Genomic DNA, 27,030 nt, shown 5'->3' with positions numbered 1-27,030 from the left:
TACATCGAGGATGTGGAGGGTGACCCTATGTTCTCCCCTGGGACGCCCTTTCTCCCCATTACCACTTGGTGAACTCCTACCCATCCTTCAAAACCCCTCCGATACCACCTCCGGGAGGCCTTTCCCGTCTGGTCCCCGGAGAATTGGTTGTTTCCCACAGGGTCTTGTGGAAAGAGGAAAAACTTCCCTCCATCTCTCAGCCCTGAACAGAGGGAGAATCTGAGTTATCAGAGAAGATAACTCCCTTCCCCCTCTCTCCTCTTCAGCTTGGAAAGGGAATATGACCTCACGGGGCCACCATTATCAGCAGGCAGGGTCTGTGTGTCCCAAGGGACACACACATGCGGGTGGCCTTCTTTCCCTGCATCATCGCTGTGGTCTTCAAAGGCCTGGGAAGACTGGGTGTTGTTCTGGCTTGTCCTGGAGCTGGGGGAGGGAGGACACTGTAGCCCCACACACGGCTGTGCACCCCAGCCCACGGCCCCCGGCACAGGCCCCACGAGGAATAGCACGGTGTCTATACCCTACAGGCCACTGTCCGCTGTTCACACAGCTCCAAGCCTCAGGAGAGGGGGTGATGGGGTCAAAATGGGGTTTAGGGATTACTGAACCCACTGCCAAATACTAGAAATCCGTGACACCTTGTCCCGTAGGTCACTGACCCTCGGGTCTCCCCCCAGAACCATGCCCACCACCCCCCCGCAAACGCCAGCCGTCCATTTCAGTGAAAGGCACCTCCTACCCACACAGCTGCTCGGCCAGAGCCTTGGGGTCATTTACGTTGTGTCTCGCGCTCCCTCCTCCCCATTGACAATCCACCAGCTCATCTGTCAGCTCCAGATTCAAACGTGGCTCTGGCTGCCACGTGCTAGTCCCTCCTGAGTCTCCAAGCTTGCCAGTGATGCCCGACTCCTCACGCCTCCATCCTGCTCCCACTCTGCCCCTGACTCAGAGGGGGCTGCACTGTCCCCACATGGGCCCATGGAGCTGCCTCCTTCTGGGTCCAAATCAGGCCTGGACCTCCTGCTGGGTCCACCCATCATCCCAACGCGGGGAGGGGATGGATGTGCCCGGCTCCCTCGTGGGACACCCAGGGCATCTTCCACTGACTGGGTTTCTTTCAAATCTCTTGGCTTCTGAGATCAAACAGGTGCTGCATACTTAATTACATCCAGCAGCTGGTACAAAAGTCACCTATGACCTTGAAGGAGTTTTTAATCTGGTTTTCGGCAAAAGCCTGAGGTCTGCTTATTGCTGAGTTACCCTCCAACCTGCCTTCCTATTTTTATCAGCTGCTAAGCAAGAATATGGCAAAGTGAGGGACGCCCAGGTGGCTAGCTGGCTGAGCGTCCGATCTCAGAGTCTGTGAGTTTGAGCTCCACACTGGGCTCATTTGTTAGCACAGAGCCTGCTTTGGGTCCTCTGGCCCCCTCTCTCTGCCCCCTCCCTCAAAATCAATCATTAAAAAAAAAAAAAAAAAAAGAATATGGGAAATCGAGATGGGATGGGGGGATGGGGTGGTTCCCTCTCCCAAATTCACTTAGCGACTAATTCTCAAGACTGTACACATTGGGTCATCCAAACCGCCCACATCTGTGACCTGATCTCAGGTCTGCGTGTTCTCCCTCTGCGTGGGAGACTTTCTAAATGGCAGGGAACCAGGCTCCTGGGCCCGGAGTCCACCTGCGGGAGGGGAGCAGGGGGCGTGGCTGGGCATGCGCACCCGGAGGTAAGTGGTAGACGGGGTGTAGATGTGGATCTTGCCCTCCGTGTCGCGGCCCCGACGCCTGCCGGCCACTTTTATCACCAGGTTCTTGAGGGTCCGAGCTTTGCCCAGCGTCAGCTCCAGGACAGCCTGGAAAGTGGGCCGGTGGGGCCAGTACAGCCTGTGAGCCATCGAGACCATCAGCCAGGGACTATCCAGGTTCAAGGCTCCTGCAAGAAGTAAACAGACAGAAGGTGGACACCCAGTATGAAAAGAGCTACCGGCAGGCCTCGAGAGGTGCCTCATCACATCCACTATGGGCAGGTTTCACACCTGGGAATGGGTGAGAAGGGGCAGAAGGGAACTTTGCAGAAGGCTGGTGATGCTCTGAATCTTGCAGGGGCTACACAGGTGTGTGCACCTGTCAAAACTCATTAAGTGGCACCCTGGAGAGGTGTGCATTCCACCCTAGTTAACACCGCACATACTGGAATACTTAGGAGGGGAATGTATGGATGTCGCCAGCTCACTTGGAAGTGCACCAACGAATAACCTGGACGTGGTAAGGGGACGGATATGCGATAACACAAGGGGAATAAAAATGGAATCGTAGAATCTGGGTTAAGGGTACGTTGGTATCGATGATACAATCCACGGTACTTTTCCGTAGGTTGGAAGTTTTGTCACAGTGACATGTTGGGCAAAAGGTATATATGCAGATGGGCACCTGGGTGGCTCAGTCGGTTGAGCGTCTGACTCTTGATTTTAGCCCAGGTTATGATCTCGTGGTCGGGAGACTGATGCTGACAGCCTGCTTGGGATTCTCTTTCTCTCTCTCTGCCCCTCCCCTCCTCAAAATAAATAAATAAACATCAAAAAGAAAAAGAAAGGTCCACAGATACAGGTCCCAGGGCTCCCCATCCAAATGCTCAACATGGAAGCTTCCCAGTCAACAAGTGCACCCCCAAACCTCCAAACACATGTAGAACTCCTTCCAGAGTAGTTCTGAGTGGTCAATTCTTAAACATAAGCACACACCTAAGCCTTGCGTGGCATTCGAGGAAAGCCACTCATAGAAATTCAGGAACAACAACAACAAAAAGAGCTCTAGAAAACAGAAGAGAGCCAAAATTTAAACGTAGTCGAAGGGCTGGCAGAACTTGAGGAAACAGGTCATCAAAACAGAACAGAAAGATAAACAGAAGGAACAAAGGAAAGCAAAGAAAGAAAATTAGAACCTCAGTTTCTGGAGCCTATCTGACCAGAACACAGAGGGAAAGAGATTATCAAAGAAACTGTACAAGAAAACTACCAGACCTGAAGGACACTTCCAAGTTGAAAGGGTCTACGCAAAGTGCCCAATACAATGGATGAAAGAAGATGCATGTCAGGGCACATCATAAGATCCGAAGATGCTGAGAATACAGAGACATTCCAAAAAGCTTCCAGAGCGTAAGAAAGTGGTCACATACAAAGGCTGATGGACCAAAAATAGTATCTCAACCGCATGAAAGGACAGTAGAGCAAAGTCCTCAAAATCCCAAGGGGAAAACGAAAATTCTCTACTCAGCCAAGTTACCCAGGTAGAATGAAGCCAGTTTAAACATTGGGGGAGCAAAACATTTACATCCTATTATGAGCTGAACTGTGTCTCTCAAAAATATACCAAATCTCACCCCCTCAGTGTATCTCACAACGTGACCTTATTTGGGAGTGAGGTCATCGCAAATGTAAGTAGTTATGATGAGGTCACACTAGAGTAGGGTGAGCCCTAAAACCAATAGGACTGGTGTCCTTGTAAGAGGAGGGAAGTCTGAACCCAGGCATACACACCAGGAGAAAGCAATGTGACAACAGAGACAGAGATGAGAGCAGTGTGGCTGCAAGCCAACAAACTCCAAGTAGTGATGGCCACCACCACAAGCTAGGAAGAGTCAGGTAAGGATTCTACCCAGGGTCACAGAGGGAGCACGGCCCAGACAACACCTTGAATGCAGAATTCTAGTTTCCAGAACTGGTGAGAGAATTCATCCCTGTTCTTTTAAGCCGCTCAGTTTGTGGTCATTTGTTAAAGCAGCTTTAGGAATCTAATACCTCTCTCAGGAAGCTACTGGAAGATGTGCTCCATCAAAACAAAAGAGTAAATCAAGAAAAAAGAGGACATAAGTGCAAGAAACAGGGCTGTGACCCAGAGAAGTAGAAAGAATTCTCAGAATGATGGGGAAGGGACACCCCAGAACCACAGCTGTGCAACTGGTCTACACTGGAGAGGGACAGTAGTTCCAAGAAGAAGGTCTCCAAGAAAAATATGGGAACTAATTGAAGCTGATGCATAATCTCATATGTTTGGCCATCGGGAGAAGAGTTTTGCACTTATGCTTAAAAAACTGGGGATAATTAGTAAGAGGAAAATAGGAAACTAACCAACAGGGGGAAAGCCCATTATAACTCCAGGAAAAACAAAAAGTCAGCTTTGTGTCTCAGCTAAGAAGGACATTTATAGAGTCACAATTAAGTAAACAGTGGATATTCACAGACCAACTCTTTTAGGGGGACAAAGAAAAACAGATATTCGAAAAAGTCTGGTTAAAGAGTTACATTATCATCTTGTCTGGTAAAAAATATATGAAGAATGTCTAAAATAGAAAAATCAAGAAATAGCAGTATAATTATATTAAGAGCTGGAGAGTTTAATAAGAAACAGATACAAGAATTTATAATGGTTGCTGTATTCAGTAAAAACTCTGGATAGAAAAATATGAAGCAGACAATTACAGTAATTGTTATAAACTAGCTTTTTCGTTTAGGGATGCCTGGGTGGCTCAGTTGGTTAAGCGTCCAACTTTGGCTCAGGTGATGATCTCCTGGTTCGTGGGTTCGAGCCCCACTTCAGGCTATGTGCTGACAGCTCCGAGCCTGGAGCCTGCTTCAGATTCTGTGTCTCTGTCTCTCTTTCTCTGCCCCTCCCTCACGTGCATGCGCACTCTCTCTTGCTCGCTCTCTCTCTCTCAAAAATAAACATTAAAAAAATCTTTAAAAAACATTTAAAGAAATATTTCAGGTACATACGTCAGTAGAGAACATCTGATGGGCCCCTATGTAATACTATGTTGAACCACCTTCAACAATTACCAACTCAAAGTTTCTACTTTACTTTTCAAACTATGTATGACTACAATAAGAATAAAATTAATTCAAGGATAAACCATGGTAAATCCAGTTTTTCAAGGCGAGAGAGTGTTCCAAGGAGCAGCAACAGCATGTGCAAAGGCTCTGAGGTCTCTGGGGGAACAGAAAAGAAGCCAGGGGGACTGCAGGGTAACGGACAACAGGTGAAGTGGGGCGGGGTGAAACTGGATAATTAGTGTATCAATCTTGACATCCAGGCAAACAAAAAGGAAAGGTATTCCAGGTAAGGGGCATAGCCCGAGCAGAGACCTGGGGGCCAGAAATCTCAACCGCTAGCCAGAGCCTCCCTAAATGACACTCACCTTCCCATTTCCACAGAGTAGCTCTAGAGGTGTCTTTCCACCGCAAGCCGGCCGCAAAGGGCAGCTGTCCGTTGTCCTGAACCTTCAGGTGTGTGCTGCTCTCCACGTGGGGCTGCAGAAGGCTCAAGTGGTACAGCTGCGTACGGTAATCCACCTGCCTCTCAGGCACCTGGAGCGCAAACTGGAGAAGACCCACCGTCAACATGCTGGTCAGAGCACTCCACTCCCAACGTACAACATTCCACTGGCTCACCAGGACAGCCACGGGTCAGCCTGAGTTCCCCAGTTATCAGGAACTGCCCAGCCCAGGCCACCCCTAAGGAAACCCTGTACCCATCAGCAGTCACTCCCCACTGCCCCTGGAAACCATTAATCCAATTTCTGTTTCCATGGATTTGCCTATTGTGGACATTTCGTATCCATGGAATCATATAATATACAGCCTTTGGTGTCTGGCTTGTTTTATTTAGCATGACAATTTCAAGATTCACCCATGTTGCATTGTAGCATGTATCAGAACTTTATTCCTTTTTATTGCTGAACAATATTCTTTTTTTTTTCTTTTTTTAATGTTTATTTTTTTTCATGTTTATTCATTTTTGAAAGACAGAGAGAGACAGAGCACAAGCAGAGGTGGGGTGGAGAGAGAGGGGGACGCAGAATCCGAAGCAGGCTCCAGGCTCCGAGCTGTCAGCACAGAGCCCGATGCGGGGCTCGAACCCACAGACCGTAAGATCATGACCTGAGCCAAAGTCAGACGCTCAACTGACTGAGCCACCCAGGCGCCCCTATGTTTATTTATTTTTGAGGGAGAGAGAGAGAGGGAAAGAGTGTAAGCAAGGGAGGAGCAGAGAGAGAGGGAGACAGAGAATCGGAAGCAGGCTCCAGGCTCAGAGATGTTAGCATAGAGCCTGACGCGGGGCTCGAACTCACGGACCGTGAGATCATGATCTCAGCTGAAGTTAGACACTTAACCTACCGAGCCACCCAGGCGCTGCAGGAGCCTTGCCATGTTAACATTCATTTTTCAATCCAGGAACATGGGATGTCTCCCCATTTATTTCAGTTTCTTTAATTTCTTTCAACAACATTCTGTGGTTTTCAGAGTATTCGTTTTACATTCTGTTGTTACTTTTATGCTGAAGTATTCACCTTTTCTGACACTATTACATAAGGAATTATTTCCTTAATTTCATTTTCAGGGTTTTCATCACTAGTGTAGCGAAACACAACTGACTTTTGTATATTTATCTTGTCTCCTGCAACTTTGAGGAACTCATGTATTAGCTTCAATAGATTTTTTTGTGTGGATTCATTAGGGTCTTCTACAGAGGACATAATGTCATCTGCAAACAGAAATAGTTTCACTTCTTCCTCTCTGATCTGAACATCTTTTATTTTTCTTGCCTCACTGCCCTGGCTAAAACCTCCAGTTCAATGTTGAATAGAAGTGGTAAGAACAGACATTCTGTCTTGTTCCTGATCTTAGAGGGAAAGCATTTAGTCTTTCACCATGAAGTATGATGTTGGCTGTGGATGTTTCATAGATGGCCTTTGTCAGGTTGAGGAAGCACTCTTCCATTGCTCATCTGTTGGGTGTTTTTACCATGAAAGGATACGGGGATTTGCCCAATACTTTTTGCTGCTTCTACTGATCATCTCATCTTCTACTGATGCATCCTTTATCAATAGGGTGTATTACCTTGATTTTCCAATGTGAAACCAACCTCGCATGCCTGGGATACAACCCGTTTGGCTGTGCTATGTAATTCTATTTACATAGTGCTGAATTTAGCTTGAGTACCTTCTTGAGGATTTTGCATCTATATTTATAAGAGGTCTTGGGTTTTTCTTTTCTCCTGAGGTCTCGGTCTGGTTTGGGCACCAGGATGATACTGGCCTCAGAGAATAGCCCGGGAAATGATTTCTCCTCTTGACTAATCATTCAGTAAATTATTTTACAGTAAATTAATTCTGGCACGATCCAGTCCAACCAAGAGGCTAAGAGCCTAAGGTTTGCAATGAGACATCCTGGCGTTTCTATTTCAATTCTGCCACATGGTAGACCTGTGGTCAGGGACACCTCAGACCAGCGTGTTGACACAATTTCCATTCCAAAGAATGAGGATAGATAGTGGTTACTTCACTGGGCTTGAATGAGAGGCTACCAACAACACAGGTGACGTGTGGCCTGGTAATAATAAATGGCTCATCACTACTCCCTCTGTCCTTCCCTCTTCTGTTCCCTGTCAGCGTCTTAAGAATAAACAGTATCTTGGGGCGCCTGGGTGGCTCAGTCGGTTGACTGTCCGACTTCGGCTGATCTCACGGTTCGTGAGTTCGAGCCTCACGTCAGGCTCTGTGCTGACAGCTCGGAGCCCGGAGCCTGCTTCGGATTCTGTGTCTCCCTCTCTCTCTGCCCCTCCCCTGCTTGCACTGTCTCTCAAAAATAAAGTTTAAAAAAATTTTTTAAAAAGAATAAATAGTATCTTATTCATACTTGTCCCCCCAGAACCTAGCAGGGTGTCCGCCATATTCAGAAGACTGCAGAAACATCGCCGAGCTTTCATGTCTTTCCCAAAACCCTGGGGGCCAGACGCTGTCCAGAAAGAAGATGTTTTCACAATTTAGAAGAGTAACGTAATGCATGTACTGCAGTCGTGGAAAGAGCTGTCAATCACGTCAGAGTTCTAATTTTTTCGAATGTCCAACAATATAAAAAAGCCATCTGCAGTAGAATAAATACAGAAAAGATGGTGCTCAGCCTTCCTGAGTGACCAGGGAAATGCAAATTCAAACTACAAGATATCCTTTCCACCCATATCAGCAGTATTTTTCCAGTGGTAAAAGTCACATATGGGTGAAAGGAAATTGCTCCTCTTGGACGTGGCTGGAGGGGTGGGGGATTGATTCAAGCGTTTTAGAGGGCAGACTGTCAAAAGGCAGCCAGTTAAAAATATACAAATCCCAGTTGTGCATTATGACCTGCGACCCAGAGATACACACGTGCCCAGGGAGGCATGCCCAAGGATGTTCAGACTCGCTCCGCTAGTTACACGGTGGAATAAGATACAATACAGCAGCATAGGGAACATGATGAACGTGTTTAAAAGAATGGATGAGATGTCTACAAAGTAACAAATTCCTCCTACACGGGTAGCTGAAGGTCTCACAAAGCAAGACTCACCAAACAAAACTAAATGCTTGTGACAGGCCCACAGAGCAAACAAAAGAAAGAGATCTCCTTTCCAGCGCCTGGGAATATAACTGCTGTTCCTTCTAGAAGGGGCCAGGATGGAAGAAAGAACTAAGAACAAAGTTTTTAGCTTCATTCTGAATATTACTTTTTTTTTTTCACAAGGGGAATTTATTCACAGAGTGTTGGTATATATAAAAGCAATTTAATACTTGAGAATAAAGTTCATCAAGAAGACCAAAGACTTGTATACTAGAAATCACAAAATGTTGGTGGAAGGAGTTAGAGAAGATATAAATACATGGAGAGACATCCAGTCTTCACGAATACAACCCAGAGCAACCTATAGGTGTAACTCAATCCCCATCAAAAACTGCAATCACATTTTGGTGTGTGTGTGGCAGAAATAGAAAAATCCATCCTAAAATTCATATGGAATCTCAAGGGACCCCAAACAGTCCAAACAGTCTTGAAAAAGCAGCACGAGGTTGGAGGCCTCACAAAGCTATGGTAATCAAAACAGTATGGCAGACAGAAAGGCAGCGACATACAGACCAGTGGACCAGAATGGCGCGCCCAGAAGTCAACTCTCACATTTGTGGTCACATGATTTCCAACAAGCACAGTGAGCCCATTCGGTGGGGGGAAATCCCTGTCTGTTCAACACTCCAGGGCTGGGACCTCTGGATAGCCACACACAAAAGAACACAATGGGACGCTTACCTTACACCACACACGAAAGTTAATTCAAAAGGGATCAAACACCCAGTTGACAGCTTAAACTAGAAGATCCCTAGAAGAAAGCATCAAGGAGAAACGACAACATTACATTTGGCGAGAATTTCTTGGATAGGACCCCCAAAGCACAGGCCAGGAAAGTAAAAAGGGATCAATTGGACCCTCTGTGAGTTTAAAACTTGTGTGTATCGAAGGCTGGTATCAACAGATGGAAAAGGCAATCCACAGACCGGGAGAACGTATTTGCAAACTATGTATCTGATACACAGTTACTGTCTAGAAGGTACAAGGAACTCTTACAACTCAGTGTCAACAAGCAAAAAGGGGTGAAGGACTCAAAGAGACATTTCTCCAAAGAAACAGACCAATGGCCGCCAAGGGCATGAGAAAATCTCAATATCCCTCATCGTTAAGGAAATGTCAATCAAAATCACAATGAGGTAACACCTCACACCCATTAGCGTGGCTACTATCAAAAACAACAGGAAACGACAAGTTTCAGTGCACACGCAGGGACCCTGGAACCTTCGTGTGCTGCTGGGGCAGGGTGGGGGGGGGGGGGAGTGTAAGATACGCAGCCGCTGTGGGCATCCATATGGCTGTCGCTCGAAAAAAATTAAAAATACAATTACCATCTGATCCATCACTCCACTTTTGGAATTATCTACCTCAAAGAATTAGAAACAGGGACTCGAACCGATATTCATACACCCACATTCACAACAGCATGTTTCACAGCAGCTAAAACACGGAAGCAACCTAAGGGTCCATCAACAGAGGAACAGAGGACAATGTGATGCACGTATCCGACGGCACATTATTCGGGCTTGAAAGGGAACCCATTCTGACACCAGCTACAGTCTGGACGAACTTGGAGGATGTTACGCTAAATGAAAGAAGCCAGTCAAAACGATACAAATACCATAAAATGCCACTTATATGAGGGACCCTGGGCAGCAAGAGGCGTGGAGAGTAAAAAGGTGGTTGCAGGGGCCGGGGGTGTGGGGAGTGGCGAGTTATTCTTTACTGGGGACAGAGTTTCCATTGTACAAGACAAAAAGTTCTGGGGGAGGCTGGTGGTGATGGTTGTACCACAGCGTGAGTGTCCTTAATGACACTAACCAGTACATCTAAAGATCGCAAAAACAAAAAAAAGGTCAATTTTATGTTGTATGTATTTTGTTACGATTAAAAACATTTTTAATATTTTTTTTAATCTTTATTTATTTTGGAGAGAGAGACAGCGTGCGAGCAGGGGAGGAGCAGAGAGGGAGGCAGACACAGAATCCGAAGTAGGCTCCAGGCTCCTAGCTGTCAGCACAGAGCCCGACGCGGGGCTCGAACTCACGAACCGTGAGATCATGACCTGAGCCGAAGTCGGACGCTCAACCGACTGAGCCACCCAAGCGCCCCCGATTAAAAACATTTTTAAACAACTTAAAAACACACACCCAAAGTGTGTGCCTTGCCATCGCCTGTTCAGGGGCTAAGCGCTCAGTTACACTTTACTTATAGAAAAGTGCTAGCCCTCCGGTAAAACCTGAACGTGAAGCCGAAGCTGGCGGTGACCCTGCAACCAAGGCCTGAAGGGATGTGGTGACTGGGGGTGGGGGGAGGGGGGATGCCCAGCTGCCACCAGGCAATGCTGCGGTTCTGTGCAGCCTGTGCTTACCTCCACGAAGTAATTGCTCAGGGCCGGGCCGGAGTCATTCTGGAAGGTCTGGCTGATGCGGAACTGCCTCTTACCGCTGCTCTCGTTCCAGTGCTTCCCATAGCTCACCTCCAGGTGGGAGTGCAGGTGGCCCGAGCCCTCCTCGTGCCGGAGCTGAAGCTGGGGACCCCCCCCCCAAGGAGATCCGCGAGGAAGCCTGGTCTGCCCAGTCCCTGGGCCTCCTCGCTGCCACCCACCGTGGCTCCTCTGGGCAGACAGTTCCATAGGAGGTGAATGTCTTTTCGCACTGACTTTGATTTCGTAAAACAATGCATTAGAATATGGTCCACCTTTGAGACTATGTGGTCAGTACCCCTTAAATCCTGAGCGTGGACTGAGTGAAATCCACGCCCTTTGCCCCCCACTCTCTACGGCAGCCTCTGGCTCTCTGATAGATCCTCAGTGGATCAGGGTTTCGAACCTGGCATCCTGCCACCCCCTCTCACATCTCCACACCAGGTTCGTTCATGTATTCATTCACTGAACACATTTTCCCCCAAGTACCAAGTAGGTACTATGCCCAGCACTGGGCATCAGATACCCAACAAGGAAGACTCAAGGAGATCCCGCACTCATGGGGGCAAGAATCCAGTGGGAGAGGAAAATGTGAAATAAGTCAACTAACAAGGGAACATCGGCTTCTCCCTTCTGCTCACGCTGCCAGCCACTATGGCGAACTGCGAGTTCCTATCGCTCCAGCTCTCCTGCCCCAGGACCTTTGCACTTGCCATGTCACCTTCCTGAAGCATGCTTCCATAGGAACAGAGCCATTTCATGGTTTCATTTTCACCTTAAGATGTACTTTTCCCAAAGAAGCCTTCCCTACCACCCCAACCAAACTAAATTCCCCACTGTTATGCTTCCTCAGTCTCCGCCCTGTTTACCATTCATGTCCCCTACGGCTCCCTTGGTTTGGGGGTCTCTCTCTCTCTCTCTCTCTCTCTCTCTCTCTCTCTCCCCACCCAGCAACAGCATGGCACAGGCCAGGCACTGCCTTGTGCACAGCTCTCCCGAGTGCTAGGCACATAGTAGATACTCACTAAAGACCAAGTGAACCAATGGACGGAAGCCTGAGACTGCAGCTCCAACTCCAGCCCCGTTCCCATACGTGACCTTGACCAAATCTCTCCGCGGGGATGAGCTCTGGGCCCTCTCCAGACGCCCCCGCCCACCCACGCAGGGCACTCACCTTGTGGCTGAGCGCTGGGGCCTGCGTGCAGTGGAGCTCGTGGTCCAGCTCTAGCTCATAAGCTGCCTCTGAGCCACTGCGCGTCTGCAGCTTCTGGCTGGTGCCGCATTCTTGCGCCGGCTGCCTCGCCTGACCTGCGCGGGCAACCGGAGATGCCTGCCCGTCGTCCGCCAGCAGCCCTCCATCCCCGTTCCCGGGACACGGGAGCACGCAGCCCAGTCTCGGCCACCCCCACCCCTGCCCCGGATCCGCTCCACTTCCCGTCACTCGCTGGAACCTACTGAAGGGGAGAGAGGGTTTAAGGGACAGACTTAAGTATCTTTTTTTGTTGTAACTGGTGGGTACTCAGGTCTATTCAGGGCCATCAAAGTGACCAGATGGCTAAGGAACAGGGTGATGAAAGGACAAAAGGCAAGACGGCACTTCGGCCCCCAGAGCCAGAGCCCCAGGAGAGGGCGAGGGTCCCGCCACGTCGGCCCCCGCCCCGCTCGAGGTCCATACCCTGGAGGCCGTACTTGATCCTCAGGGAGCTGGTCCAGAGGCGGCCCCGCTGCTGCACCAGACCCAGGACGCGCAGCCCCACAAAACCCGGCACAGAGAGCTCGCCGCCCAGGACCACGACCTGCAGCCCGTCCTCCGCCTTCTTCTCCAGCAGCACTGCGGGGGGGAGCGGGCAGTGAGAGCGGCAGGCCTGGTGTGGCCAGGGCTCCCTCCCCGGGGGCCCCAGGGACAGGGGTGCTGGTGGAAAGGATGCCCTGGTGTCTGCCGAGGAACACCGATGTCAGAGCACTGACCCTACTACTCGGGGGCGACCCCGAAAGTCACTTTTGTGGGTCCAGGCCAAAAGTCTTCAAGTAGAAAACAAGACAGATCAGAGGAGAAAAACAATGCCTCGGACGCCATCTGGGGAGGCCTTCGGAAACCTGTTTCTGCGACCCCAACGTTCAGCCAGTGACAACACCCGGAATACCCACGCCAGAGAGCCAGCAGGACCTGCCGTCATCCCCCCAGAATCTCCCAGAACACCCACAAGGAGCATAGCCACAGGGCTGCACCCCAGCTCTGGCATCAGGACAGGCACCTGCCAGGCTGGCCTGTGCCCAGGCCAGGCCACGTGCTCAAGGTTGAAGCCGTGCCCCGTGCAATTTGGGTCACAATGCAAAATGTGCATTTTACACATGGTGGAATATGGGCCAGAATCAAGAGGGTCCAAAAGCTGCTGTTCTGGGGTTCATGGAAGGTAGTTGGCGTCGAGGGGAGCCTCTGGGGGGGGCATCGAAGGGAAGGCATGAGCAGGTACGGAACCTGGATTTTCCCTTGGGGGGGATGTTAATACTGGCAGGTTTCGAGGGCATGGAGACTCCACGTGGGGTGCTCAGCCCTCCCCCTCCTGTAGCCTGGCGCCCTGAAGAGAGGGAGTGGGCAGTAGGCCCCTCTTCCTACCTGACAGGTGGGCCTGGTCACTCAGCACGTTGCTCAGCAACACGGAGAAGGCCAACCGGCTGCCTGCCTGCCGGCTGAAGTGCCCGGTGAGGACCACAGGGCGGCCCGCCGTCACCAGCTTTGCCTCCAGCTGGGCCTCAAACCGCTGGGGCTCACCGCCAGCTGCTGGCCACAGGTCACTCCGGCCCTAAAAAGGCCCCAGCATCACCGGGGGCAGGGCTGGGCTTGGCCAGCAAGCCCAGCTCTGCCCACAAGAACTGAGACAGACTGGACAGGGGACGGAGGACGGAGCTTAGCCAATAGCCTTCGCGGCTGATCCTTCAGACTCCTATGCCCAGCTCAAGGATTCCCTTTTCCTATTGCATTGATACCCACCTATCACTGTACAATTTACTTATTGATTTTTGTCTGTTACAATGGAAGCGCCAAGAGGAGAAAATTGTGTGTGTCTCTTTCACTGAGCTGTCTTCCAAGTACCCGGCACACTATGGGTGCTTGATAAATAGAAAAAACGAAGACGCTCAAACCTACGGGTTTCAATCCCCTCCTTGGTCTCCCCATCTCCCTCTGGACCTTCTTTGGAAATAGAGGCTTTGCATATGAGCGGGTTATAAGGTCACGAGGCTGGGCCCTACTCTGGAATGACAGATGTCCTTATAAAAAGAGGAAATTTGGACCCAGACAGAGGAAGACAGCGTGAAGACAGAGAAAAGATGCCACCAGGCAAGGGATGCCTGAGGCCACCGGAGGCTGGGAGGGAAGCATGGAGGACATCCTGCCTCCCAGCGTCCCAAGAGCCACGGAGGCTCCAACACCTTGATTTTGGACCTGCGGCCTCCAGAGCCATGAGAAATTTCTGGTGTTTCAGCCACCTAATTTGGGGGGGGGGTGTATTTTGTTAGAGCTGCCCTGGGGAACTAATACAGACTGCTTGGGGTGCACACTGCTATTTCTTCTGGAAATCTGGGGAGCGGCATGCTTTAACTTGCCTCTCTCTACTGACCTTAAAGCATGCTCCTGAATTACTAATATGACTGATTTTTTTACCTAAGTGGTAAGATGCGAGCCCACGTTTCTCTCCTTTATACGTCTCTGAGTACCAAGAGGTCACAAATGTTATGGGAGGAGGACACAGCAATGGTGACGTCAACTAGTAAGCAGGGACCCTGGGACTCAGGCCGGATATGCCCGGAAGGTGGCAGGTGCCAACGTGGGAGGCCTGAGGATATGGAGATATGGAGCAAACCTTGATGTAGTAGACGTCTCGGTCGTCCATTATCAGCTCCAGGTGACCCACGCGGCCGCTCTGGAGAGTCTCGATCTTTCCTGGGGACAACACAAGAGTTTAGGGACCAGGGTTGGCCATTCTGCCCCTGCATTCCCCCAGGACAACATCCTGCCAGTTTTCTTATCTCTGGGCCCCGGGAACACGGAGGGGACGCGGTCATTACCGTCTAGCTCCAATTTCTTCCTGAGATGCAGAAGCTTGAGCCGGAACCTCCCCTGGGGCAAGCTGTAGCTGACGTCCACCCCGACGTCCCTGGGCACGTGTGACTTGGGCGTGCCCATGAAGACATGAGCCGAAGCTTCCCGAGGGAGCCAGCCGTCCTTCTGGAAACACAGGAGACTGCTCAGGCTCCAGAATCTCATCCAGTCAGAAGGTTCTCCCTCTTCCCGAGAGAAGACCCGCATCCCCACCAGTCAAAAACTTGAGTTCTTAGGCTCCTCCTTGACCTTGCAAGGCAAGAACCAAATCGCAAATTTGGAGATCTCGAGCAGTACCTGGGGAAGAGCAAAGTCCTACAGGAAACTCAGGACAACGTCTACAGGGACTTGGTTTGTCCGGCAAATAGCCTGGGGAGGATCAAGGCATGGCACCCACCAGGGGCACCCTGAGCAGATCCCCTCAGATCCCTTATCCAGCTCAGCGCACTTATCTATGAGTCTCTGCACAGTGTGCTAACACCTGGCACCTGGGCCTCCAGAATGTTGCCCTCCTGTGCGTTTTTACAGGAGTTAAAAACAAAAAACAAAAAATTGCAGCTTCCCAGCCACACGAGGACCCCACTCTGACCTGGAACCCATGCTCCAGGGCTCCCCCAGGATCAGGAAGAAGTTGCTGCTTCACCTGATGTCACTCCCCACTCACCTTCTTCTCCTTCCCTATTCTTTAAAAAAAAAATTTTTTTTACATTTATTTATTTTTTGAGAGACATAGAGAGACAGAGCACAAGTTGGGGAGGGGCAGAGAGAGAGGGAGACACAGAATCAGAAGCGGGCTCCAGGCTCTGAGCTGTCAGCACACAGCCCCATGCGGGGCTCAAACTCACAAACCGCGAGATCATGACCTGAGCCGAAGCTGGATACTTAACCGACTGAGCCACCCAGGCGCCCCTCTTCCTTCCCTATTCGAACTTCCACACTCTTACTAGGTCGTCCTGGAGCCTTTTCTTAATCACTTTGACCCAAATCCTTGACTCAGGCCTGCTTCTAGGAGAACACAGCATAAGACAAGAGCACCCTTTCAGACCCCGCATCATCGTACGTTCTTTCGCTACCTGTAAAGGTTCACTACTGTGTATGAGGCTAGTTGTAGGCACAGGGAGTGTGACTGAGCATTAGACACCCAAAGAGCCGTATTCTCATGGCACCTATATTCTAGAGGGGAGGGACCACCAGACACAAATCTACACAGGACGGCACCTGGTAAGGGGTACTCTGCTGACAAATTCAGTGTTTGGGGCCAGACAGGGTAGTCAGAGAAGGCTGCCTCTGAGGAGGGGGCATTTGAGAAAACAAAGGAAGCAAGAGAGAGAGCCAAGTGGATGCCTGGAAAAGAGTATTCCAGCTAGAAGAAACAGCCAGTGCAAAGGCCCTGGGGTAGCAATGTGCTTGGTGTTTAAAAAAAAAAAAAAAAAAAAGGAGACCAGTGTGTGGACAGTGGTGAATCTGGTAAAGAATTTGGGAGACGAGAAGGACAGGCCAGTGGTTCAGGGTGTTTGGCTCCTACTCAGAGTGACAGAAGCCACTGGAGAGCTCTGAGCAGAGGAGGGACAAGAACCTTCTGGGGTTTCAGAAGACCTATCTGGCTGCTAGGAGAGAACAGATGGTAAGGATACCAGAGCAGACACTGGGAGATCAGATAGGAGGAGGCTGTTGAATGCCCATTCTGTGCCAGATGATGGGGACACAGGAGAGAGAAACAGGCAGTGAAGCTCTTCCCGGGAACTGAGTAGCCAGTGGGGAAGACAGGCAGCAGCCAAGGAGCTTTAGTAACAAACATGAAAACGATCTAAAGGGAAAGAGCATGGTCCTATTAGAGCAAGTAACAAAAGAACATGACTGCATTGGGGTCATCAAGGCAGGCTTTGCTGAGCAGGGGACGTGTGAACTGAGACTGGAAGATTCAGAGTTAACAAGTCAGACAGCCAGAGACAGAGGATCAGCCTGTGCAAGGGTCCTGAGGCAGGAGGCAGACCACAGTTGGACCAGGCCAGCCCAGCCGCTCCAGAGAGGAGCCCCATGTCCTCATGAGGCTGATCCCAGAGTAGAAGACCTAGGGAGACCCACAACTTGGCTGGGGAAGGGGGGACCGTTCCAGAGGGCCTACCTGGGGGTGGAAGGTATAAGCAGCTTCCAGAAGGTACTGCTGAAGGCCCTGGTCCTGCTTCTTCAGTGTCACAGCCGCCAACACAGGCAGCGAGAGCAGGGAGGGCTGACCAGCTGGTGGCCAGGTGACTTCTGTGCACAGCTGCCAGCCCCAGGTGCGGGACCCTGTGGAGAAAGGGGAGTGGGCAGCACTGGGCAGCAGAGAGCTAGAGAATTCCAGGCGGGAGCCCACGGCTGCTCACACAGCAAAGAAAAAGCTTCTCCACTTGCTTCTGGGAACCAGTGCCATGTAGACCAGGGTCCCTCAACCCTCGGCACTACTGACGTACTGGGCTAGTCAAGCCTCTGTTGCAGGAGCTGTGCTAGCTACAACAACCCAACTGTCTCAGACATCGCCAGATGTCCCCTGGGGGGGGGGGGAGGGTGGCAAAATCACCCTGGCTTGAGGACCCCAGTGCAGACATGAAGAGCGTGGGCAGTTGTGTGTAGAGGAACACAGGCTCCCGAGCAAGACTGCCTGGGTCCGAATTCCAGCTCTGCCAGTTCTCAGCTGCGTGACCTTGGGCAAGTTGCTAAACATCTCTGTGCCTCAGTGTTGCTCATCGGTGGACTGGAACTGAGAACAGTTCCTGCCTCTTGGTGTTACTGTGGGGACTGAGAGAGCCCGTCAGTGTTCAGGACAGCGCCCGGCCTAAAGTGGTCAGTTCGTTTAGATGGACCCCTCCCCGACTTTACTCCTAAAACGACTACAAAGATCCGCTCCCGTTTGGAGAATTTCCGCCCCCCCCCTTTTTTTTTTTTCAGCTTTGCTGAAAAATAACGTGATGTTATTACCAGATAATTTTCTAATGTTGTTAAAATATCTCCTTCATTACAGGGTTTGAAAGTTACAGGTTGGGTTGCTCGGGTGGCTCGGTAAATGTCCGACTTCAGCACAGGTAATGATCTCACGGTTTGTGAGTTCGAGCCCCGCGTCGGGCTCTGTGCTGACAGCTCGGAGCCTGGAGCCTGCTTGGGATTCTGTGTCTCCCCCTCTCTCTGCCCCTCTCCCGCTCATGCTCTGTTTCCCTCTCTGTCAAAAGTAAATAAACATTAAAAAAAAAAAAAAACCTAAAAAAAACAAATAAAAGGGAAGTAACTTAGGGGCACCTGGATGGCTCAGTTGGTTCATCATTCAACTTTGGCTCAGCTCACGATCTCGCAACTCGTGAGTTCAAGCCCCACATCAGGCTCTGTGCTGACCGCTCGGAGCCTGGAGCCTGCTTCGGATTCTGTGTCTCCCTCTCTCTCTGCCCCTCCCCCACTTGCACATGCTCTCTCTGTCTCTCAAAAACAAACTTTTTAAAAATTTTTTTTTCAACGTTTATTTATTTTTGGGACAGAGAGAGACAGAGCATGAACGGGGGAGGGGCAGAGAGAGAGGGAGACACAGAATCGGAAACAGGCTCCAGGCTCTGAGCCATCAGCCCAGAGCCCGACGCGGGGCTCGAACTCACGGACCGCGAGATCGTGACCTGGCTGAAGTCGGACGCTTAACCGACTGCGCCACCCAGGCGCCCCAAAAAAACAAACTTTTTTAAAAAATGTAAAGTCATAGGATATCTCAGTAACTCACTAAACCGGAAGTTGGAGGGTTTTACTTTTCGTACAAATGGCCAGAGAGTAAACACTTGAGGCTTGGCTGATCATAGAGATGGTCTGTCACTCCTACTCACTTCTGCCATTGAAGGACAAAGGCAGCCACAGACAATAGGTCAACAAATGGGCACGGCCATGTACCAATAAAACTTTATTTCTGGCCACTGAAATAGGCGCTGCACAAATTTTCCACACTTTGAAATATTCTTCCTCTGATTACTTTTCACCCATTTGGAAATGTAACAACCTATTCTTAGCTGGCAAGCCTTCATAATGAGCCAATCACCCAGGACTGGATCGCTGAGTTGTATCCTGTTTTCTGCCCTTGTAAATAAGGACGCTGTGAACATCTTTGGGCATAGCACATTTTATTGGCTTGTTTTCACAGGGTAGAGTTCTAGAAGCAGAATCAAAGAGTTAAGGGGTATAAATCCTTCTTGGGCAGGAGAGCAACTCTAGCATTTGGAGTTGTCCTTGGTCCCTTCGGCTCCCAGATGCCCAACTGGGGACAGCAATGGCAAGGACCCTACTGCCTACCTTCTTTGTCAGTACAGGACTGGGCCTCAGAAGGGCTGCGGGCGTTACTGAGGCTCCTCACGCCATCCCCGGTGACGAGGTACAGCTTAGAGCTGGGTGGGGAAAGAGGAAAGTCCCAAACGAGTCATTTTCATTCATTCTCCGGACAAATACTCCTTGAGCTGCCACAGTTTGACACCAGGGCAAATGCCACCAGGAGCAGGACAGGCCTCTGGAGAACTCACCCACAGCACTGGTGACAAGTGCCATGATAAACCTGAATGGGGGCAGCATGGGGTCTGTCTTGGGGACAGGGCAAGGCCTCCGTTAGCTGGGAGTGTGTGGGTATCTGCAGATGTTGACATGTGAGCAGAGACTTAAAGGATGAGAAGGAGCCGGCATTCTAGACAGCGGGAATAGCAAGTGCAAAGGTCCTGGGGTGGGAATAAAGAGGCCTCTTTAGAAGCACATAAAGGGTGGCTGAAGGGCGTCAGGGTGGAGGGAGAGGGACTGAGTGAAAGGCAGGAGGTAGTGGAAGGAAACAGGTAAGAGGTGGGTAGGACCCCCATGAAGAAGGACAATCACGTAAGACCTGGGTTAGCCTAGGAGCAAGTGGGGGGTTTTAAACATTGTCCAACTGTCACCTCTCCAGGAGGCTGGGAACAAGCTGGTCCCAGGAGAGAGCCCTGTAAGAGCTCCCACCTCCACTCCTTGGCCCCCGCAGTGCGTCACACACTCCCACACAGGACACTCACTAACACAGGCACATGCAAACACACACACCATCAGACAGGCACACTCTCACACACACTCCCACACACATGCATATTCACCTAACAGACTCACACGCACCCCCTTCTGCACACACACAGGCTCACCTCACGCACTTCTACTCTCAGACACATGTGAACACACACACACACACACACACAGGCGCACACACTGACGATCACGTGCACACGCTCACGGGTGCTCACAGACACGCGTGCATGAGCCCTCAGGCCCCGCCCACGCCTGCCCACGCCCTCGCTCGCAGGGGCAGGCGCTCACGGCCCCGCCCACTGGGGCAGACCGCCCACCTGAGGCTGAGCAGCTCCACAGGCTCCTCGGGCGTGTTCAGATGCACCTTGAGGTCTCGACTCTTCCTCGCCTGGATCCCGCCATCCAGGCTGGCGGTGCCCCGGATGCCGGTCACCCACCTCAGCCCGGCCTGCCCCAGGGCACCCACCGTGCCCATCTGCGCTGAGATCCGGAGCAGGGCACTGAGGGGAGAGGCAGACGTTAGCTGTGTCCCGCAGACCCGGGGTGGGGGCGGCCGTAAGCCCAGCGCCCACTCGCCCACCAGCCCCGGCTGTTCTCCGAATCTCGAGCCAGAGCGGCCTGTGCGCCGGGGTCATCGCTGGCCACACTCCAGGGGCACCGAGCCCTTCACACACCGTCCTCCCAGTCCTCACCATCATCGGCCTCAACTCATAGGCGCAGACACAGGACGGGACAGGCGAGACCACCCGCTTGGGGCCCATGGCTGGGATGAAGGGTAGCAGGATGGCGACCCGGGCTGTCTGAGCCCCAGTCGGGGTCTTCGTGCCAAAGAGCAGCCCGCAGAGGACGCCCGCACTGCCCCCGTCAGACCCAGAAAGCACAGACAGGCCAGCCGAGTCAGTCCCGCTGCAGAATGAGACAGAGCACTGAGCAAACTCGGCCCATGCTGTGTGGCCCCGGACCCAGAGCGCACCTGCCTGGAGCCCATCTCCTCCACCATTGGCGGGAATGAGGACAGTGCCCACCTCGTGGGTGATTATGCGGTGTCACCAGACTTGGTGCCCACACATCTTAAATGGCCCTCCCGCTCTCCCTCCTCCCCTCCCCTCAGAGGCAGCGTGGAGCAGGGGGAAGCGTGGGCTGTGGCAGGAGACTGCACCGCTGTGCTTCCTTGGGCCCGTGCTGTCACCTCACTGAACCTCAGTGTTCTCATCTATAAAGCGGGCATAGCTGCCCGGGACCTCCTCACAGTCTCTTGGCACAAAAACAAAACAAAACAAAACAAAACAAAACAAAACAAAACAAAACAAAACCCACGAAATCACAGGAGCTGGTGTGACGGATGGTCTGCAGAGCAGGGACCCCGTCCAGCCCAGAGTGGTGCCCACGCTCTCTGCAAGGGGAGGCCCCTCCTCGCCCCCCTCCCTCCCCCAGCTCCAAGGAGCCAGCTACCTGGGCTTGACGTAACCATTCACAGAGAAATCCAGGGGCTGCTGGAAGCTGGCAGTGCCTCGCACTCGGACGCTGATGGCAGCCGAGGCATTTAGGGTCAGCCGGGCTGGAAGGCCAGACATGGTGGGAAAGGTGAGCTCCTCCAAGGCCAGGTTCAGCCTCCGGTTCACCTGTACCTCCTGCCCCTGCAGTCACAGAACCGTATTGATGCAGGTGACAGCCCCCGGAGCGGGCCAGGCGTGCACGGAGCACACACGACCTTATTTGATCCTCACACAAGGGGCGGGGTTGGGGGGAAGGAAGGGATATTATCATCATCCCCTGTTTACAGAGGAGAAAACCGGGCCCATCAACACATGAAATCATCTGGCCAAACCCACGTACGTAGAACCAGGTGAAGCCGAGTTCTAACCCAGACAGTTTACTGTGGAAAAGGATCAGGGTCAGAGGTCAGGGACCCAGGGTCAGTCAGGTAAGGAGTGCGGGCGCCGCCCACGATGCAGAGCACTTACTGGTTTTTCACTTTTTTTTAAATTTATTTTTCAGAAAGAGAGACAGAGTGCGAGTGGAGGTGGGGCAGAGAGAGGGAGACACAGAACCCGAAGCAGGCCCCAGGCTCTGAGCTGTCAGCACAGAGCCTGATGTGGGGCTCGAACCCATGAACCGTGAGATCATGACCCGAGCCAAAGTCGGATGCTTAACCGACTAAACCACCCAGGCATCCCACTATTATTGTTATAATATCATTCCCATTTCACAGATGCAGAAACTGAGGCCATGACTAGTTAACACTCCCCAGGAGGTAAGAGGTGGAGCTGGGATTTGAACTTGGGCAGCCTGGCTTGAAATCCCACTATCTTAAGTCTGAGAAGTACCGTAATACTTTTAAAGCACCAAAGCAAATGCCACGGGGCCAGCAGGGCGGGGAGGGGGCGAGCCCAGCCTGAGGTACCTTCAGGAGCTTGACTGCCAGCTCGGCCAGGCTCAAGGACTGGCGACCCAAGCGGCTCCCCATCACCCCGCAGTTCATGACGCTCAGCTCGTGCCCGAACACCTTCACGCTCAGCTCACAGCGCAGCGCCCGCCTCTCCGTGCGCCTCTGGGTCATCTGAGGGAGAAGCCAGGTGACCAGCATCAGGTCTGGTGCCTGGACAGTGGTGGGGGCGGCGGGGGGAGGGGGGGGTCGGGGTGGTCCAGAGGGCAAGGTCAAGGGCTTTTGGTGTCTGGAACGTGGCTTGCCAAACTCATGGCCCACAAAGCAGAATCCAGACATGTGTTTTCCTTGACCTGCCCAGAGCCCAGTATGGTGTGTGTGCGTGTGAGTGTTCTAACAATCCTTTTGTTCTGGAATAACCTTAGATTTACAGAAGTGCTGCCAAGATGGTACGAGCAGCTCCCATACACCCCTCGCCCTGTTTCCGTGCTCAGTGTCTTTCACTGCCAGGGTCAGGGCGAGAGCTGAGAGGCTGACACAGACACGGACTACCATCAAAACTGCAGACACTACTCTGATTCCACCACTTTTCACAGCCCTGTTCTCTCCGTTCCAGGACGCCATCCAGGCACCACACTGCATTTACCTGCCCCACCTCTCCCATCTGCACACTAGTCTCTGACACACTGTCTTCCTGTGTATTTCACGCAGTGTGGACCTTTTGAAAATTGGATCTGTTTCCAACATTTAAACATTTAAGAAATGACATGCAAAATCCAGATTCTCTTGCTTCTCGAAAGATACAAGTATTGGCCTGCCTCCCCCCCCTCCTCCACCACGACAAGGGGCAGAAAGAGGTGAACAATAGCTGCCACTTTTAATGGAGGCACATGCTCCCGGAACCTGCCACAGACCCCACCTCTCCCTGTTGACTCTCCAACACGGAGGCCAAGTATTGTGGCCATTATTGCTGTGCTTGTGCAAAAGAGATCTTTGGTTACGACTCTCCATCAAGAGTGTGAAAATAACAGACAAAAACGATTGTAGATTTTTTTTTTCTTTGAGAGAGAGAGAGAGAGAGAGAGAGAGAGAGAGAGAGAGAGAGAATCTCAAGCAGGCTCCACACTCAGCATGGAACCCGACGCAGAGCTTGATCCCATAATGGTGAGATCACGACCTGAACCAAAATCAAGAGTCGGATGCTTAACCGACTGAGCCCCCCAGCCACCCCAAGGATTATAGATTCTAAGAAAAAATGTTTATGCCTAGCCCACCAGCCTCATTCACGTGACTTGCTGGCCCCAGATCTAGTCCAAGAGGCTCTAAAGGGCAGGGACCATGTCCTGACCATCTTTGTGTCCTTGGGCCCTGGGTTCACACTTGACGACTGGTAACTGTGTGACCATGTCCCACGATAAATGCCCCAGCCACTCTCCCTGATCACCATCAGATGTATGCAGCAGTAGCTTCTTATGAGAGCAAAAAGCTGCCAACCACCGAAGTGGCCTTCAGTGGGAGAAGAGTCACGGAAGGCACAGTCCTCACCCACAGAACGGATGTTAAAGCACCCGGCGACCCACCAAATCCGTTCCTGGCTACACGCCCCGCAGAAACGCGCACGTGCGTTCACCAAAAAGACACGTACAAGGATGTTCACAGCACCACCTGCAATAAGCCAGAAACCGGAAACCACCCAGAAGCCCACCAGAAGCAGGACGGATAAACAAACGGTGGTGTCTACGTACCGTGGAACGCGACACAGCAAAGAGCACGAACAAGCCGTAAGTATACACAGCTACACAGATGATCTCACAAACCAACTTTAAGCCAAAGAAACCACACACACACACACACACACACACAGGGACATGAGGAACATCATTCACGCTCGCCAAGAAGTGGAAGCAACCTGCAGCCTGAAGGTCCTTCAGCAGGCGGGTGGACCAACAGTATAGTCTCTCCACACAGAGGAATATTAGCCGCAGAAAGGGAGGGAGTACTGACCCGTGCAACACAGATGAATCTCACAACACGATGGGAGGTGAAAGAAGCCAGACGCAACAGGTCCCAGGTTGTCTGATTCCATTCATAGGAAATATCCCAAATAGTTGAATTTATAGAGACCCAAAGCAGATTAGTGGTTGCCAGGGGCTGGGGAGTGACTTGTAATGGGTATGGGTCACCTTTGGGGTGGTGAGGGTATTCTGGAACTGGATAGAAGTGGGGGGTGCACATCACTGAGAATGTACTAATGTCACTGAATTGTCTGCGTTAAGATGGTTCATTTTAGGGGCACCCGGGTGGCTCAGTTGGTTAAGCGTCCGACTTCGGCTCAGGTCGTGATCTCACGGTTCGTGGGTTCGAGCCCCGCATCAGGCTCTGTGCTGACAGCTCAGAGCCTGGAGCCTGTTTCGGATTCTGTGTCTCCCTCGCTCTATGCCCCTTCCCCCACTCAAAAATAAATAAACATTACAGACAAAAATTTTTAAGAAAATTAAAGATCATACCACACACTGGGAGGAAATATTTGCAAGCGACATATCAGATAAAAGACTTGTTTCCAAAATCCAAAGAATTCTCAAAACTCAGTAATAAGAAACCAATCCAATATTAAAAAAAATAACAACAGACACTATATCTGAACATACACCAAAGAAGACCTACGGACAAACAAGCATGAAAATAAGTTCAACATCATTAGTCACTGGGGAGTCACACATTAAAGATGGAAGATGCCACCACTAACAGAATGACAACAGTTAAAAGGTCTAATCATACCAAGTGCTGGCGAGGATGAGGGGGAGACCAGAACTCTCCCACCCTGCTGGTGGAGTGCAAAATGGTACAACCACTTGGGAAAACAGTTCAGGAAGGTCTCAAAGATTAAACCTGTAACTACCATCTGACCCAGTCATGCCCGTTCTTGGACATCCACCCAAGAAACGTGATCATGTGAAGACTTGTACATGAATGTTCATAGCAGCCCCCAAGATGGAAACAACACAAAGGTCCATCCACCTTTGGATAAGCAAACTGGCACATCCATACAATGGAATGCTATTCAGCAATAAAAAGAAATAACCTACCAGTATAGCCTGCCATATGGGTGAATCACAGAATAATGTCCTGCATGCAGGAAGCTGGGCAAAAAGATTACACGCTTTTATTTATTTAAAAAAATTTTTTTAAACATTTATTTACTTCTGAGAGACAGAGTGCAAGCAGGGGAGGGGCAGAGAGAGAAGGAGACACAGAATCCGAAGCAGGCTCCAGGCTCTGAGCTGTCAGCACAGAGTCCGACGTGGGGCTCGAACCCATGAAACGTGAGATCATGACCTGAGCCGAAGCCAGAAGCTCAACCAACTGAGCCCCCCGGGCACCCCAAGGTTATACGCTTTGAAAATCAAGTTTGTGTCACGTGATTCCATTTATGTAACTCTAGAAAATGCAAAGTGATCTACAGGGACAGAAAACCTTCCACTGGTTCCTGGGGACAGGGGTGGATGGAAGGAGGGGATATTATGGAGCACGAGGAAACTTTTGGGGGTGATGGATGTGTTCACTGACTTTACTATGGTGATGGTTTCATAGCCCATACCTATGTCAAAACTCAACAAACTATACTGCAAATACACGCCGTTTGTTACTGGCCAACTATACCTCTACAAAGTTGATTTTTGTTTTTAAGTAGAATTAATCAGTGCAGTTAGGAGGTGGGATTAGTGATTACCCTTGGTTAGGAGGGGGTAGACTAGAAGAGGAAGGAGCAGGGGACCCCTGGGGTGCTGACAATGGTCTGGGCATTGATTATAAGGATGTTTTCTACTGGCGGAAAAGCGCCAACAATCTTGGGCAGTTTTCTAATTGTATGTGATGCTTTGATAAACGCTTTTTCACCACCAGGCAGGCTAATCTCTGCTACTCAGCTCGGAACCAGCTACTTGTTTCTGTGGCGGTGGGGGGAGGGAAGGCAGGGTCTGAAGGTCATCGACAGCTGGGACCCCAGGCCAAAAGCTCAGCTGGCGGGTGGTGGGAGCAGGGTGGGAGCAGGTACCCCCCCTTACCTTCTGCTTGCATGCCTCTCACCTTTCTGTACCTTTCTCCCAGACAGTCAGGGCTGCTGGCATGTGGGGTGGACCCTTCTTCTGGCTCTGGGGACTTCTCTGCTTGAGCCTCTCCCTCCTCTTCCTGCCCCCAGAAGGACTTCCCGCCGAACAGCCTATGGACCGTTTTCTCTGCATTTTCCAGCCGGAGGCAAAGCTGGGAAGAAAAAGCCAGGACTCCATGAGGAGCTGCTCAGTCACATGGATGATCAGAGCTGCAGGGCAGGGGGCTCGAACTGGGGTGCCCAGCAGGCTTGGGCAGGGCTCTCTGGGCTCCCTAGGATCTCCCTTTCTTTTTTTATTTTTTAAGCTTATTTATTTATTTAGAGAGATTGAGCAGGGTAAGGGCAGAGAGGATGAGAGAGAGAATCCCAAGGAGGCCCCATGCTGTCACCGCAGAACTCAACACAGGGCTCAAACTCATGAACCAGGAGTTCATGACTTGAGCTGAAATCAAGAATCAGATACTCAACCAACTGAGCCACCCAAGTGCCCCGGGGCACCACGTTTCCAAATCAAGTTCCACATCTGCTGGGCAAAAGC

The 27,030-nt window shown here is 51.2% G+C and overlaps 1 protein-coding gene across 1 annotated transcript in view; it reads right to left on the bottom strand.

The window, feature by feature from the left end:
• The window catches only part of LOC147573123 (protein APOLTP-like), a 129,766-nt gene that overhangs the window by 80,333 nt on the left and 22,403 nt on the right, over positions 1-27,030 (bottom strand). Inside the window, exons 10-23 of the mRNA XM_086691834.1 lie at positions 26,471-26,644; positions 22,403-22,558; positions 21,451-21,635; positions 20,316-20,498; positions 19,258-19,349; positions 17,084-17,247; positions 14,925-15,084; positions 14,720-14,799; positions 13,474-13,660; positions 12,532-12,687; positions 12,031-12,164; positions 10,803-10,961; positions 5,197-5,377; positions 1,724-1,935 (exon numbers count right to left, since the gene is read on the bottom strand). Coding sequence (XP_086547960.1) covers positions 1,724-1,935; positions 5,197-5,377; positions 10,803-10,961; positions 12,031-12,164; positions 12,532-12,687; positions 13,474-13,660; positions 14,720-14,799; positions 14,925-15,084; positions 17,084-17,247; positions 19,258-19,349; positions 20,316-20,498; positions 21,451-21,635; positions 22,403-22,558; positions 26,471-26,644 — 2,223 coding nt within the window. The remainder of the gene's footprint in view (positions 1-1,723; positions 1,936-5,196; positions 5,378-10,802; positions 10,962-12,030; positions 12,165-12,531; positions 12,688-13,473; positions 13,661-14,719; positions 14,800-14,924; positions 15,085-17,083; positions 17,248-19,257; positions 19,350-20,315; positions 20,499-21,450; positions 21,636-22,402; positions 22,559-26,470; positions 26,645-27,030) is intronic.

Source organism: Puma concolor, chromosome E3, assembly GCF_028749965.1.
Source record: "Puma concolor isolate L17-30 chromosome E3, mPumCon1.1.hap2, whole genome shotgun sequence".
In the NCBI taxonomy this organism is placed as follows: domain Eukaryota; kingdom Metazoa; phylum Chordata; class Mammalia; order Carnivora; family Felidae; genus Puma; species Puma concolor.
Note: the sequence above shows the minus strand (reverse complement) of the source record. Positions and strands in the feature narration are given on the sequence as shown.